Source organism: Mauremys mutica, chromosome 10 (genome assembly GCF_020497125.1).
Source record: "Mauremys mutica isolate MM-2020 ecotype Southern chromosome 10, ASM2049712v1, whole genome shotgun sequence".
Lineage (NCBI taxonomy): Eukaryota > Metazoa > Chordata > Testudines > Geoemydidae > Mauremys > Mauremys mutica.
In genome coordinates, this window is record NC_059081.1 from 67,748,318 (window position 1) to 67,765,742 (window position 17,425).

General features: G+C 44.8%; 1 protein-coding gene across 1 annotated transcript in view; it reads right to left on the minus strand.

The window, feature by feature from the left end:
* ABCA12 (ATP binding cassette subfamily A member 12) overlaps nt 1-16,908 on the minus strand; it is a 127,920-nt gene extending 111,012 nt beyond the window's left edge. Inside the window, exons 1-3 of the mRNA XM_045032666.1 lie at nt 16,840-16,908; nt 13,930-14,023; nt 1,055-1,202 (exon numbers count right to left, since the gene is read on the minus strand). Of these exons, the coding sequence (XP_044888601.1) occupies nt 1,055-1,202; nt 13,930-14,023; nt 16,840-16,908 (311 nt within the window). The remainder of the gene's footprint in view (nt 1-1,054; nt 1,203-13,929; nt 14,024-16,839) is intronic.
* Nucleotides 16,909-17,425: the final 517 nt, after the last annotated feature.

A 17,425-nucleotide genomic window follows, 5' to 3' on the forward strand; every position in this document is an offset into this window, starting at 1 on the left:
TGCTCTTGGTTGGGGCCTCTAGGCACTAGTCCAATAGAAATTATAGCAGTCACTCTAACACAAGTTTCCCAGTGTCACCCCAGAGGTACTGGGCCAGATCATCGTGTGTGTAAGTCAGCAAAGTTCTGCTGATTTCAATGGAATGACAGATCATCTACACCAGCTGAGCATCTGGCCCACCCACCTCGGGTGAGAGGTCATCGTCCCAAGCTGGGAGAGCTGATTTACCAAGAGTATCTTTTAGGGCTCAAAGTAGGGCCAGGGTTCTCAACCCTTTTCTTTCTGAGGCCCCCCCAAAATGCTATAAAAACTCCACGGCCCAGCTGTGCCACAACAACTGTCTTTCTGCATATAAAAGCCAGGACCAGCAGGGGGTAGCAAACAGGGCAATTGTCCAGGGCCCCACGGCACAGGGGCACCCGCAAAACTAAGTTGCTCAAGCTCCGGCTTCAGCTCTGGGGCTTGGGGCCCTGGGCTGCAGTCCTGCACGGTGGGGCTCTGGCTTTCTGCCCTGGGCCCTAGTGGGTCTAATGCCAGCCATGCTTGGTGGATCCCCTGAATCCCACCTGCGGCTCCCCAGGGGGCCCCCGGCCCCCGGTTGAGAACCGCTGCTTTAGGGAATATTGACAAAAGATGAGTGCACAGAGGTCATGCTAGTAAAAAACATTAACCCGTGCAGTGGGGATCTACGCCACCCCTGTATTTCTCTGGCAATCTAACTTCAGCCTCTGTGTGTGTGTGTGTGTGTGTGTGTGTGTGTGTGTGTGTGTGTGCGCGCGCATTGAGTGTCAGAAGATTTTCTCATAGTGGAACGCATCGGGGAATTATAATGTTGGTGCCAGCTCCTTCTATAACTATTTTAATACCAACATTTTTAAAGTGCCCAGTGGGGAATTTGCCCATTGCACACGTTTCTAAAGCACTGTAGTGCCTGGGACTGGTCTACCACTCACTGAGGGTGATGCCCAGAAATGGCGTGCACGACGGCCCCCATACGTCATTGAATGGCTGGCTCCCTAGCCGATAACAACAAAGCAGTTTCGTATTCCCTTACCGTCTGAGAGGGGAGTTGCCAGGAAGTCTTGGTAACAGATCTTCTGGTGTGTATGGTGTGTCCTTGCACTTGGCGTCTGAATCACAAAGCACGGTTTGTAGAAATGGGAAGAAACCGGCACTGGGGAGGTTCCGAGGAGCTAGGTAACCTGGAAAAAACAAATTAAAAAAAAATCTAATTCCTGTGACGTGGTGTTTTCTTCATTTGAATCTATAATAATTTTCTAAGTTCAAGAGCTTTGGCTTGAGTCTCATTTATGCTAAGGCCCCTTCACACCACTCTGGCAATGCAAAGGGGATGTATGGTACTTGTGAAGGACATTTCTGCCTATGTTCAGGGCTGCCCAGAGGATTCAGGGGGCCTGGGGTCTTCGGCGGCATTGCCGAAGACCCAGAGCGGAAGAAGCTCCCGGGGCCGGGGCCCCATGAGAGGTTTCCAGGGCCCCCGGAGCAAATGAAGGACCCCGCTCCAGGGGCCCCAAAAACTCTTGTGGGGGCCCCTGCGGGGCCTGGGGCAAATTGCCCCACTTGCCCCCCCTCTGGGCAGCCCTGCCTATGTTAAAGCTCCTTTAGCCTGCCACAACCATGGCAAGGGGCTTTGTGTAAACGGGAACCGGTGTTCCTTATTTTTACTAAGGTTTTTGTCAATACACACACAGTACAAGATTTTGAGAAGTGGGAAAAAAACATGAATATATAAAAGATGAGAAAAGCCTTAGAATTGCAATGGCTAGTTCCTGCTTTTGAAAGGCAGGACTTAGCTCCAGCATAACGGCTAAACATCCATAATGACAGGGTGGATCTCCAGGGTTTGCTTGGGACAGCCTCTTTGCAGGACCACTGGCTCCCGTATCCAGTCCCCACTGAAGTAATGGCTCCATTGTGGCTTTTGCCACAAGCTTCATAGATGGGGCAGAGCAGGAGCAGATCTGGAACCAGATGGCTTCCCCTAGTGTGCTGGCTCGACTGTGCTGAGCTGTGCACAAAGGGGGATGGAGCTACCAGTGCCTGTCCTCCGGCCTCAGCATGCGTGGGAAAGGCAGTATCAACCTCACAATGGCTGCATTCCCCCTGCTCCCCCACATCCCGTGTTCAGTGATCCATGTAGCCAGCCCAGGGCAGTAAGTGGGTGCCTTTATGTCCCCTTCCTCCCCTTTGCAAGCCCATAGCCAGGGCCAGAATTGAGCCTAAGGGTATTGCAACAAAACATCTGTGGCTGGCGCTGGCCCATGTCAGCTGACTGAGGCTCACAGGGCTCGGGCTGCAGGGCTGTAAATCCGCCATGTAGACATTTGGGGTCGGTCCGGGCCCTGGGACCCCGTGAGGCAGGAGGGTCCCAGAGCCGGGCTCCAGCCCAAGCCTGAACATCTACATCGACATTTTATAGCCCCACATGCCCAAGTCAGCTGACCCAGGGCAGCCGCGGTTGTTTTATTGCACTGTAGGCATATCCAAAGACCCAGACCCTCAATGGTATTTAGGTACCTAACTCGGGTTGATTTCGATGGGGTCTACATGATTAGAGAGGCCAGCATTTTAAATACAATTTGCCCTGCCCTGCCCTTTGCCAGCCAACATGGCTCATTAAAGGCCCTTATTTTCAGTGACAGCACCTCTAGTAAATCCTGGAGCTCTTTCACTTAATCACAGCATGTAAGGAGAGATGAACAAATAATAAAAAACACCTGGCAAAGGCGGCTGCTCTTGTTTCTTATTCGCTTGAAAACTCTGTGCGGCCTGTAGTGGCAATTGATTAGCTTGCCCTTTAACCACAACAGACGACCAGTCTCGCCTTTCCCTGATCTGGTCACCACTTTCTCTCCATCTCTTTCATGGGCCCCAGCATTAGGCCTATTCAGTGTATTAGCGCTCAGCAATGCCTGCAAAGCTGAAACGACAGCCTGAACGGTCCCAGTGGTAACATCGGTGTTAGCAACATACCGAACACTCGGAACATATGGCTCTGAGTCAATGGGATAAATACATTGAAATCTAGGGAATCTAAAGAGAATGTTTTCCTTGCATTCTAAAACCCACTTCATCAGATGCATGCAGTGGAAAATACAGTAGGAAGATATATATACACAGAGAACATGAAAAAATGGGTGTTGTCATACCAACTCTAATGAGAGTAATCAATTAAGATGAGCAATTATCAGCAGGTGGAAAAAACGTTTGTAGTGATAATCAGGATGGCCCGTTTCCAACAGTTGACAAGAAGGTGTGAGTAACAGTAGGGAAAAAATTAGCATGGGAACATAGATTTTACTTTGTGTAATGACCCATCCACTCCCAGTCTTTATTCCAGCCTAATTTCACAGAATCATAAAATATATCAGGGTTAGAAGGTCATCTAGGCCAACCCCTTGCTCAGAGCAGGACCAATCCCCAGACAGATTTTTACCCCAATTCCCTAAATGGTCCCCTCAAAGATTGAACTCACAACCCTGGGTTGAGCAGGCCAATGCTCAAACCACCGAGCTATCCCTCCCCCCAGTTTAATGGTGTCCAGTTTGCAAATTAATTCCAATCTGCAGTTTCTCGTTGAAGTCTGTTTTTGAAGGTTTTTTTGTTGTAGTATTGAGACTTTGAGGTCTGTAATTGAGTGACCAGAGAAATGGAAGTGTTCTCCGACTGGTTTTTGAATGTTATAATTCTTAACATCTGATTTGTGTCCATTTATTTTCTTGCATAGAGACTGTCCAGTTTGGCCAATGTACATGTACTGCCATGTACTGTACAAACCATTACAGTTGGCATGGCAACACCCATTGTTTCATGTTCTCTGTGTATATATATCTTCCTATTGTATTTTCCACTGCATTCATCCAATGAAGTGGGTTTTAGACCATGAAAGCTCATGCTCAAATAAATGTGTTAGTCTCTAAGTTGTCACAAGTACTCCTGTTCTTTTTTATTTCAGAGAAAACAGATCTTAAAACCACCAACAGACGATACATGGGGCGCAGGGAGCCGAAGAGGAGCAGCCAGGCTCCCGGTGGGGAACAGGAAGCTGGGCTACTGGCAGGGAGCTGCTCACAGAGCTGAGAGCCCAGGCTCTCAGCCCCCCACACTGCCCCTCTTAAGTCAGTGGAAGCGGTTCTGCTGAGGAAACAAATCACCGACAGAAGAAGGGCAGTGTGGACATGAATCACCACAGTAATTACTGTGGTGGCTGTAAATCAACCTAACATAGGTAGACTTAATTTTATAGTGTAGGCATGCCCTTAGTAACCAGGCTCCCTATCAGTATTCTTAGGTGATTACAAGGCATCACCACATCCATCACAGAGCAGAAACCAGGAAGTTCTGAGCTTTCACCTCAACTCTGCCTCTGGCTGGCTACACGGCCTTTGGTAAGCCCCAGCCCAGGAGTTGTAACTCAGAGAATCCCTTGCTTTGTGGAGGAAACAATTTACAGCAGCGGCAGCCCTTTACTGAGTGCAGCTAACTCCCCCACTCACATCAGCTCAGCTGCACTGGCCCATCCAGGGCGGAGAAATTGGAACTGCTTTGCAACCTTTAAATGTAACATTCATTATCATCATCAACACTGAATTTTGCATTATTTCTACTGCTATGCAATAGCTCAGCAGACCTTGGGGGGGAGGGGATCCCAGAAGCACTCAAAGCCTTGTAAGTCATATAAGGTGGACGAAAAGCTGAATATGAGTCAACAGTGTGCCCTTGTTGCCAAGAAGGCTAATGGCATTTTGGGTTGTATAAGTAGGGGCATTTCCAGCAGATCGAGGGATGTGATCATTCCCCTCTACTCAGCACTGGTGAGGCCTCATTTGGAGTACTGTGTCCAGTTTTGGGCCCCACACTACAAGAAGGATGTGGATAAATTGGAGAGAGTCCAGTGGAGGGCAACAAAAATGATTAGGGGGCTGGAGCACATGACTTATGAGGAGAGGCTGAGGGAACTGGGATTGTTTAGTCTGCAGAAGAGAAGAATGAGGGGGGATTTGATAGCTGCTTTCAACTACCTGAAAGGGGGTTCCAAAGAGGATGGATCTAGACTGTTCTCAGTGGTAGAAGATGACAGAACAAGGAGTAATGGTCTCAAGTTGCAGAGGGGGAGGTTTAGGTTGGATATTAGGAAAAACTTTTTCACTAGTAGGGTGGTGAAGAACTGGAATGGGTTACCTAGGGAGGTAGTGGAATCTCCTTCCTTAGAGGTTTTTAAGGTCAGGCTTGACAAAGCCCTGGCTGGGATGATTTAGTTGGGTTTGGTCCTGCTTTGAGCAGGGGGTTGGACTAGATGACCTCCTGAGGTCCCTTCCAACTGTGGGATTCTATGATTCTATAATTCTCCCCTGTGCATAGTATGTCTTCTGTCACTAAAAGCATGTGGCAACACATTCAAGGAAATGCCTGCCCTAGATTTTCCCCTGCAGCAGCGATGATGACAGTTCACAGCAGCATCTTTTTGTCAAAGTGGTTTCATCCACCATGACAATATGATTCAGAACCCAGTGTTTTATCTCTTTAATAAGACGTCCAATGGAACTCTGCCTTTGCTAGCAATGAAACACGCTGCATTCATACCCCTCTCGGTCAAAATCATGTTTTCTCTCTAAAAACACTTTAGGTTTCCTAATTCTTTACTAACTCTTAAAGAAAAGTATAAACTCCCAACCAAACAAAACTCACACCACAATGAACTGCAGACCTACACCTGGATCCATCTGGTAGGTGTCCGCACCCATGGAGAGACATATTAGCCCACATCTGCAGCTGCTGTAAATCAGCATAGCTTGATTATAGCGCAGATTGGGCACCGGAATGCCTGTTCCCCAGGAAATTCCAACATTTTGACAGTTGTTTTAGTTCCAAACTGGAACAAAAAGTCAAAAAATGTGAAATGTCCTGCAGAATGGAAATTCCAAAAGAAAAAATTGATTTGAAACCATCAAAATGTTTCATTTTGATAGAATAAAAACACTTTGCTTTGATTATGCTGAAACATTATAAATTATTATTGATTATGTATAAAACATTAGCATTAATATTTGAATAGGGTATAAAAGTTTAATCAAAATATCTTGAAACAACAAAGTCTAAAAAGAAACTTTTCTACTGTATCAAAATGAAATGTTTTGACGTTATTAAAACAGTAAAGTCAAAATGGTTCATTATGACACTTTTCCACCTTAAATTCCGTCAAAATCAATATGTTCCCATGAAATGTTTCAGTTTTGACAAAACTGCATTTTCTGATGGAAAACTGTTCCATTGAAAATTTTTCAACCCATTCTACTCAACTGAAGCCACTAAAGCTACACGGATTTGCACCAGAGGAGGATTTGGTCTGCTGATTTCATTGGCACTTCCCATGAGCACAGGGGTCCTCTTGCAGGATTGGGGCCCAGAGGAATACAATCATGATCCCTCACATGCAAACATGACATGCTTAACTATATTCATGCAAGAATGTTCATTGAAGTCAATGAGACTGCTCATGTGAGGGAACGTAAGCAAGCACTTAAGTGTTTGTAGGACCAACACCAGGAAAAGGAAATCAAATTTACATGTCTTGCATTTTCTACTTTAAACTTCTAGAGGTTTGTCTCTTTTACTTATCAATTAAACCAGCACAGGAGCATGAGATAATGGTAAATGCTAATGACAAACATAGAGCCAGATGCTCAGTTGGTTGTAAACCCGCAGAGAGAAGCTGATTTACACCAGCTGAGGATCTGGCATGTAATCTATTGACCAATACACTTCTCTACCTTTTCCTTATTCTCTTTGATCGGCCACTCTCCAACCCTGGTTAAAATGCAGTCTTGGCATAAGAATATGCAACTCCCATTTGGAAGTTACACCAATTTATATCAGGACTGAATCTGCTCTGCTGACTCACTCATTGGCTTCCTACTACTGCTGTCCTTAATTCATTTCTTCTTATGTGTCCACATCCTGTATTTCTGGCTCTTAGTGATTCACTTTTCCTCTTCACATTCTCTGTATTCATCTTCTGCCTTGCAGCACCTGCCAAAGTTAATATTCTGTCCTACAGGATGGATGGGGTCTGAATGGTTACTTCTCGGGCCTTAAAAATATTTGTTCCTTGACATTTAAGAATATTTTTCCTCCCTCCCTGTTCATTCTTTATTTGTTTCAGGCAACTTTTATGATCTTTTCGTCCATCCTCCCTCCCTCCTTTCCTCACAGAACTACCAGTTTCTTGGGGTAAGAAACTTCTCTTACTCTCAAATTTGCCATACCATGCCATCATATTATAAACCTTATCAAGTCATCCCATGTGCCATACATAAGACACATGGACTCCATAGAACACTCAACCTGTCAAATAGTGCATTGAACGTATTTGTGGGCAAATTTGTTCATTAAAAAGCACTGTGTTTAATCCGAATGGTGTTTTGTCATTTGGAACTCATTAGATGTCTATTGCCATTTATATTTACCAAAAATTTACAAAATGTATAGTAAAAATATTTACATGAAAATTTACCTTGTTGGATTTTCCACACAAAATGTTTAAATCTGCTGTGCATGAGATCTTCTCCCTTCCCCCATACACAGTTCCCTCTCTCATTCTCTGCTCCCATCCCCGTCATGTCCCTCTCTTATGTTGGCAAGGAACTGTGACTTTATTTCCTGGCCCAGTCATACGACCATGGTCAAGAAGATAAAGATAAAGATCAAAACCCTCGTCTCATGACACATGACTCCAGTGGCTACTGTTACACCCGTTGTGAAAAACATCAACTCCCTGCCTCCAGCCCAATGCTGCTGGGTGAAGCGCCAGAATTCGTTGTTCCCAGCTTCAGATGTTCATTGCACTGTTCCCATAAGCCACACACCAATCTGACATTCAGTCAGTTACAGTCACGTCACCTATTTTGCTGTTGTAGCCTCTCTAAGCTCTCTCGGAGTTTCATACGCACCATCCGTGTTCGGATCAGGGCGCTGGTAGTACGCACTCCACCATATTTACACAAGCACAGATTCTACCTCGTGTTCCTCCACCAAAAAATATTCATTTGATACAGGCTGTGGTTACTTCTAGGTATACAGTTGCTCTCTTGGCTCTGCAACCTAAACCATCTCTTCTATTTAATTTATAACCAGGAATTGTGTTAAGCCATCTCACCCTCTTTTAAAATTACCAATTATATTCAGGTCTTATTCAGAATTTGCCCCAGGGCATGTCATGAGGTGATAAAAGGGGGCTATGGAGTGATGAGAGGTTAGAAACCGCTATCCTAATACCAGTGTTCCAGCTAGTCCATTTTTGCTTATTTGCCTTCTCATGGGCTATATGAGATCGTGTAGCTTTTAATTCAGACTGCTGCATTATGTGCTTCATCTTATGCTACTGAATTATTGCTCCTTGTTCAACTTCTTCCTTCCCCCTACCAGGGCTGTAGTTACTGTCTGATTACTTTTCAAAGGATATATAGTTCCAGTGGAACTTCTGCCATCTTCCTTAGAAGATTTCATTGTGTTACCTGAAAGCTGCTCAGAACTTCCCAGTCTTTCCCCAACTCCACGTTTATCTCTTTAATTGGTGACTAAAACTTTACTGTGAAGAATAATTTGATAGAACTCTGTACAGAATGGAACTATTAACCTCCAGGCCTGGCATCCGATTGTTTATTAGACTGCGATTGGCAAAGCTAAAGAAAAAATTGAAAGTTTTGTGAAAATATTTGCCCATCAATGTGGATGCTTCTCCCAATCTTATCCAGGGAATCCTGACATGTTGGATCTACAGAAACAAGATTCTTCTACTTCCAGCTGGACTGGATGTTGTACAAGAACAGCCTCTCTCATTTTATTTTGGCACTTCCACCTCCAGGTGAAACCCCAGCAGTGGGGGAAGTGAAATATAATGAAAGAAAAGTAGAATATTCATAAAAAGATTTGGTGTGAGGTTTTCAATGGTAGTTGAATGGGATCAAAATCCCCTTATTTTCTCTGAACCTATACACCCATTTCTGGTATCAACCAGGAAGCATCAACTGATCCAGATGAGTCAAGATCTGAACCTTCCCAAATGAAAGGCAACTATTCAGCTAAAAGCACCTGTATGAATATGAGGTTTTGATTTGCTCCATTATAAGCATGAGGGCCAGACACTAAATAAGGTCCAGATCCAGAATTCCCTAAAGTTTGGGGGTTTCATATCCAGGGCCTGGGAGCAGACCTCTCGCAGGCTGAATGAAAAAACATTGAAGTGCACAAAAACGGGAAGGAAGTTAAATGAACTCCTTCAATCCTTAGAAAATATCTGAATCTCACTCTGGATAGAAGACTGAGGTTGTTCCTATTTTACCAAAACTCATTTGCTTATCCCTCCTTTCTTTACACTGAGTGATGAGGCATTACACCACACTATCAACATGGGGTAGAGTCTTGTTAAAATATTGACCAGTTCTGCCCTAGCAACAACTATGTGGCCTTTAAGGACTACTGACATAAGAGCCATTGGCATCCCTTCAAAACATAGCTCTGACGCAGGGGGATGATCTCCTGAGGTCCCTTCCATCCCTGATATTCTATTCTATATTCTATGACACCAAATATACATATTAAAAAATCAAACAACTTCACAATTATCTGCTGACTGATCCAATAACTGGCTGGTCCATCCCTAGCTTTATGAATCTGGTAGTAAGTTATTACACATGAATACAGGGAAAAGGATCTAATCAAAAATGGTTAGCAGCTCGTCTCTGCTGTCAGCAGTATGGTCTATTGTGACATACTGACAATAGAGTTGTTGGCATCTCTCCAAAAGTCAAGACTGAACTTGGCCCAGGAGAAAGGAGCAGGCATCAACTACTGATAAGAGTTTTACCGCTGACTTCAATGGAAGCAGAGTGAGGTTGGTGCCAACTGCTTTTGGTAATCCCACTCTAAGGCTTTCCCCCCTTCATTTTCACAGCCATGATACCAGTGCCCTCTATGGCCAGCTGGCTCCCACTCAGTCTTCTGACTGAGCATACAGTCTGCTGGTAGCCTCATACAAACCATTCTCTGTGGTGATCTCAATCCAGTGCCTAATGGGCAGGTCTCCACATAACAACAATCACCATCACAACTGATACTAACTGGCAGTCTGTCCCACAGAGAGGCCAGGGCTCAGCTCCATTGGCTGTCCCTGCATGACAGGTTTGGATCAGCAAGAAGAGAAGGAAACCTGCAACATCAATGAGCTCTGAACTTGCTCTCTAAAAATGTGTGACGGGGGTTGCCACACTCTTTAGAGGGAGAACAAAGTATAATAGTCTGAAAACTCGAAACAAGTTTTCTAAACTATACAGATTCCAATTCCCAGGTTCGGCTGAACTGTGCCTTGGCAAGGAACCAGGGCGGGGAGCAAAGATGGCCTTAAAGAACCAATCTAGCCAGCTTCCTTCAGGGTGCTTGTGATCTGCTTTGCCCAGGGGCAAAGGTTCTTCTTCCCTCCTGTGTCACAACAAGTTTTTTTAAAGTATCGTTTGTTAAAAGAAAAACTTCAAAATGATCAAAAATGTCACCTTTTATCAAAGCTTTCCAATATGGAAGAGAACATGAAGCACTGCAGCTCTTGATAGTAAGGCCCCGACCCAGGAAAATTCAGGCACATGTTTAATTTTAAACACGTTTAGTCCTATTGCCTTCAATGAGCTTAACGTTGAACACAAGGTCATGCCCCCCTTAGTGTCTGGAAGCTGATTTTACGAGCTAATTTAGGGATCATGCGTGAAATCCTCGCTCATTGAAATCAGCAGCAAAACTTCCATTGACTTCAGTGGAACCAGGATTTCACCCCATGAATGATGCTGAATTGGGAGTGCAGGTTTCCCCTGTACCACCCATGAAGTCAATGGGAGTTGAGGAGGCTCAGCACCATGCAGGATCCGTTCTATTCATGTTCAGCTACGATTATCCTTTCTGTAGTACCTGAGCGCTTTCCACATGCGCCTTTGTGACTCGCATCTGTCACCTGGGGGTCTTTCTTTCTCTCTCCCTAGCCCCAAAGTGAAACTGTTCAGGGTTTTTTAAATTTCTATTATTAAAAAAAATGTAATCTATCTGTTTCTGCTACACAAGTAGGACCCTATGTAAGTCCTGGCTCACATGCCACAGGCAAATTGTATAACCTCTACTTTTAAACAAGGCGTGGGCATTTTCCAGTATTAATCTCAATAATGATTATCTCATGCCTCATTATCTATGCCTCATTATCTCCCTCTTGAGTTACTAACTTAGAGCCCTATCCTGCAAGAAGAACTCCTCTCTGAGGCCAATGGGAGTTCCACACTCAGCGGGCTTTCACCATCGACCCCGGCCCTTGCTCATGACAGAACATCCCTCCCACTTTGTACGTTACAATAAAAATATGTCAGGGCCGAGGTTAAACTCAAGACTGGCTTTCAGCACAAGGATCACCTTTCTCTCTGCACTACACCCTACCCCCAAGATTACTAGTGTCGAAAACAGGGACATGCTGGATGATGGAAAGTGGGGCAAAGACTTCATGAGCATGGAGGAGAGCATTCTTCATGGAAGGCCCTCAGATGAGGAACCCTTTCAGAGCAGGAATGAGGTACACTCCTGTCACATTAAGAGCACACAATGCATAGTTCTGCCCTGTGCACAGGCCTTTCCTATGCAAAGCAGGCTGTGAATCAACCCAGTGACATCTCCTTTGTAAACTGCGTCGAGCACGATTCCTCAGAAAGTCCATGTCATTGGAAGAGCAGAGATTATGGTCTAACTGGAGAATGATGTACTTGTACTTGGCATTACAGCGATGGGTGCATTGTGACTGGGCAGCTAAGTAAGAATATCAAACCAGTTGTCCGAATCTGGTGGTTGTTTTCAAGACATCATGCAATGAATAGAAGAAGGTGGGGATCAGTCTCCTAAGGAGAGCATATACCGAGAACAGAAAGATGTGAGGCGGCAACAGAAAGGGAAGCAAAGGAGTAGAATAAAAAGGTGGCGGAGAGGGATAGGAAGGTGTGGCGGGGTAGGGCAAGTGCCAGTCAGGGCGAGGAGTTTAATTTATGTTCCTCGGCAGACTGAGTGGGTTGAGCCCTTAGGGATTGATTCTATCTTGTGCACATTCCCATGATTGTAAGACCATCTAGGTTGCCTGCATGGTGCGGGGTGATGTTTTTTCCACAGTTACTGTGCAGACTAGTTAATTTTTCCACTCCAAGAGTGAATTATTTTACTAGGCATAGCAAATAATGTACCTGACCCATTTCAGCTCTTTTTCTGTTCCTGAATTATCTGCGAACAGCATATTATTATTATTATCTGTACTGTTGTTGCATCTAGAGGCATCAGTCTGTGCTAAGTGCTGTATGAGTGTGCAATAAAAAGATACTCCCTACCCTAAAACCTCCCAATCTATTTATTCATTACTGAACATTAGTCACTGAATTATTCCAGATCGGTCAATTGCCTAGGAGCCTGTCCTATGGAGAATTTGATATTAAGATTTGAGCTGTGTTAGTCTTGACTGGACATAGTTGCAGATCTCATGGTACTTTTAGGTTCCCTGGTTAGATGAGATTAGCTCTTAGAATGAGGTGTTCAGTGAGAATCTTTAAGCATACAAAAGTCGGTGTCTGAGAAGCTCGTTCTATCTCTCTGTAGCTTATTCCCTTTCCTGCCTGTGCTAGCGACATGTAATAATCTGTCCATTGCTATGTGATGGTAAACAATTCCTTACCTATGCTCAGTGATTGCATCCTTAAAAATATGCACTAGAGCCGGTCAGGAAGCACCAGGTGCTATAGCCCTGCCCCGACACTTCTCTCCTATCCCCTGTCCCACTCCCACCACGCACCCTACATCAGCACTTGCAAGGAGGTCCTTAGAAGACAGATTTATGGCTGTTTCTCTTGTGGCTGCACCAGGGGAATCCTGCTTTGGCCAGATACAGGGCCTTACAGTGCTACAGTCCTTTTCCATGCTGTAACAGGGCCACAGCAGGGAGGAGGATTTCACCCCACATTTCCAAGTGTTCCTCTGCAACTACGAGAGCTAAAAAACTACTTTTTTACAAAAATGAAAGCCGAGCATGTAGTCACATGACTCCCAGAGGTGAGGCTTTACAATAAAACAGCAAATATTGCTCATCTTATGATAAAATCCCAAGAGTTGGCAACACTGGTTATGTGCAAACAAAATGGAATGCATTTAGCACCAGATCTTCAGCTGACATAAAGAGGCAGATCTCTTTCATCCATTGGTGAAGCACTGGAATGGGTTACCTAGGGAGGTGGTTGAATCTCCTTTCTTAGAGGTTTTTAAGGTCAGGCTTGACGAAGCCCTGGCTGGGATGATTTAGTTGGGGATTGGCCCTGCTTTGAGCAGGGGGTTGGACTAGATGATCTCCTGAGGTCCCTTCCAACCCTGATATTCTATGATTCTATGATTTACACCAGCTAAGGATATGGGCCCAGATCCATAGAAGTATTTGGGCTCCTAACTTCTGAATACAATGGAAGTTAGAAGCCTAAATACCCTCGTGGATCTGGGCGTGGGCCGTTAGCTTTGTACTTACTCTCTTTGCTGAATAGGAGTGTCTCATACTGCCCTCCCTCTCATTTATCTAGGGGTTTCTATTGCCCCCCCATTACAGTAGTATCTGAGCAGATCTCAATGTGAGATAGGTGTAAACCCCCTTTCTAACTATGCAGGTAATATGAAAGACCTGTAAATAAAAATAACCTCCGAAGAGCAGAGACGTTTTGTATGCAGCATATTGTACCTATGGAAATTTCAGCTGGAAACGATAGAAAATTGTACATGTAAAGGAACCAAATACTTCAAAGTAATACGTCAGTCACTGAAATGGGAACTAAATCCCAAAGATATAGAAATGTTCCAGTTACTTACAGTTTGGTTGTGGTTCTGGAGGGAATTTGATTCGGACGATAGCCAGGATTATAAAAACAATCAAAGGCCAGGAAATTAAGGTGAACGACCAAAGCTATAAAACAATAATAAAGGCACATTTGTTATATTGGTTGTATTGGTGAGCACCGGAACTTGGTTAGAAAGTACAAGTACCAATATGTGTGTATAATAATTAGTATGCTGTAAATAGTGGTTGTCTTGTTTTGAGAGGCAGTGTCGCTTTGGGTTTGTCTTCACTATGGAGCTAAACTGGCGCTGCTGCAATCGATGCAGTGGCATCAATTCAGCGGGTCTAGTGAAGACATGCTCAATCGATGAGCGAGTGCTCGCCAATCGATTTCTGTGCTCCACCTCAACGAGAGGCGGAAGCAACGTTGGCGGGAGAGCGTCTCCCGTCGACATAACATAGTGCGGCCCCCTCTGTAAGTAGATCTAAGCTACGTCGACTTGTGTTACACTACTAACGCAACTCAAATTGCGTAGCTTAGATTAACCAGCAACTGTAGCGAAGACAGTTACCCCTTAGTGGCTAGAACAGGGATATGGAAAAGTAGGGTTCTACTCCCGTCTTTGCTGCTGGGTGAGCTTCGGCAAATCACTTGTAAAGTGGAGATGAGGATAGTGACCTCCAAGCGCTTTGACATCTACTGATGATAAAAACTGGGTATTACTATTATATGTACACTATTAAAAACCAGGTAGTATTTATAAGGGCAATAAAATTGCAAAATGACATTAAGGTGATTCACTTGGAAATACCGAAACACAGGAAGGTTCATCTCTTAGATGGACATAATGCTATGCACATTGAGATAGTGCTAGATAATAGTAATGGCAGGCATGTGAAAGTTCCTGTGATGGTGGTTATTATGCCAGAAGTCAAAGCGTGAGAGGATTGTTTTACTGTGCCCAAAGCCGACCCATTTTAAACATATTTTTCAACAATATTCACAATTTTAAAAAAAAGATATTATCCACAGAGTTTTCCAAAAGGCGATGAAATGTTCTCTTTACTGAAAACCCAGAGTTAGGCCCATTGCCTAGGAGCCTGATTCATCTCTGAGATACACCATCAGAGGGAGGAGGGATGAGAGGAATGCCAGCAAGGCCCATGGGCCTCATGTGGACTTACGCCCGTGTAACTGACAGCAGAGCTGATTTCTAGGAGTCGATAGAGAGTCTTTGCATTGTCCAACGAGGGAAACAACTCCACCAAATCAGACACAGGAAAATGCTCCTTCCCATTCAGCGGCTATTTGCACAGTTTCAGCATTTAACAACATTTTAGCCTTTACAAACAACTGATTTACATGCCTTTTCTTCTCTGTGCTATTTAGAATACCAGTATGCCACTGAAAATAGTACCTTTATCATTCTTTTACATTATTACCCACTTTCTCCTCCTCCCCTGCAATCAAATCTCTGATGCACGTTGTTTAATTAAGTTTACCTTGTGCACATACACACAGACACACACATTATTACTAATGTAAATTCCTGCAATGTAATTGCAGGCCAAGGTGTTGGGAGCAGCACAAGAATCAATGATTGACAAATAGACACTGCTGCTTATGAGGAGGCTAGGAAGATCTGCAGGGCTGCTGGGTGCACCATGGGAGGAAATGCATTTTGAGTTTCTCTCTATAGACAAGTCCTTGTTCCTTACAGTTTGGGGCCAAAATGGCCCCAGGTTCACCATCTTCGAGAAGTCTCCCCTTAGCAGCACTCTCTTGACAGAATTAGATTTAGCTGTAGACATAAGAACATAAGAACAACCACACTGGGTCAGACCAACGGTGCATCTAGACCAGTATCCTCGCTAATAACAATGGCCTGTGCCAGGTGCCCCAGAGGGAATGAACAGAACAGGTAATCATCAAGTGATCCATCTATGGTCGCCCATTCCCTGCTTCTGGCAAACAGAGACTAGAGACATCATCCCTGCCTATCCTTGCTAATAGTCACTGATGGACCTATCCTCCATGAATTTATCGAGTTCTTTTTTGAACCCTGTTATAGTCTTGGCCTTCACAATATCCTCTGGCAAGGAGTTCCACCGGTTGACTGTACATTGTGTGAAGAAATACTTCCTTTTGTTTGTTTTAGACCTGCTGCCTATTAATCTTGTTTGGTGACCCATAGTTCTTGTGTTCTGAGAAGGAATAAATAATACTTTCTTATTTACTTTCTCCACACTAGTCATGATTTTAGAGACCTCAATCATATCCCCCCTTAGGTGTCTCTTTTCCAAGCTGAAAAGTCCCAGTATTAATCTCACCTCATATGGAAGCTGTTCCAGACCCCTAATAATTTTGTTGCCCTTTTCTGTACCTTGCACTCTGCCCACCTGGAGCTAGCAGCAGGATCAGGTCCTTAGTTCAGACAATGAACATACCAGATATGGCCATGTTCCTGCATCGGGTCCCGCCAGCATGGACCTCTGGACCCCTGTACAGCCCCACTGACTTCCATGGAACTTCACCTGGGTGCCCAGGGTCCATACTGGTGGATCCCAGTGCAGGATCAAAGCCTTTCATAGAATCATAGAATCTCAGGGTTGGAAGGGACCTCAGGAGGTCATCTAGTCCAACCCCCTGCTCAAAGCAGGACCAATCCCCAGACAGATTTTCGCCCCAGATCCCTAAATGGCCCCTTCAAGGATTAAACTCACAACCCTGGGTTTAGCGGGCCAATGCTCAAACCACTGAGCTATCCCACCCTGACTTCAGCTGATGCAAAAATACAAGTTTTCACTTCCAGCCTCTCCTCCTCTCTCTACACCTGTCACTTGCTCCCAAAGGCTTTAAAAACCACGGGACTCCCCTTCCCTCCATTCTGTTGCATCAGTCTCTCTTCTCACCCCTCCAGCAGCTTCATTTTCATACTCACAGGCTGCCTCTTGATGCTCAGCCAGTTCTTCCACAGCAGGATCCGCAAGTGCTGAAAAAGTGAAGCCATCCTTGGGAGAGCCCAAGCAAAAGCAGACGAGCAGCTTCCCCTCTCTCCCCTCAGCCTCAGAAAGCAAAAATTTATGCTCTGACCCAACCAGATTTGCTGCGTCCAGCATACGAGCTCCTTCCTCCTCCCCACAGCATAGCTTTGGAGCAGCTACCTGAGCCACTCGTAGCTGCCGTATTCCCAGTAAATCTAGCTCCCTTCTCTACTGCAATAGCTCCTAGCAAATTCAACAGGTTATTCTTCTAATGGTGAGGAGACAGACGCAGCAGCCTGTAGTGGCTTGTGTTAATTATAATATCCAGTCTCTCTTAACTGTGCTTTGTTCAATCCCAGAGTGATAAAATGGGTGGCATTCCAAGATGCGTCTGCTGAAGTTGCTACACGCCTTGATGAAACTACGTATCTGCCCACACATTGCACCTGAGGAAGAGGTGTCATAAAAAATTCGTCAGTAGGCAGCTTGCCAGGCCTGTATGACCGGTCATATTTCTCTGCCCTCCTTTAACACACACACAAT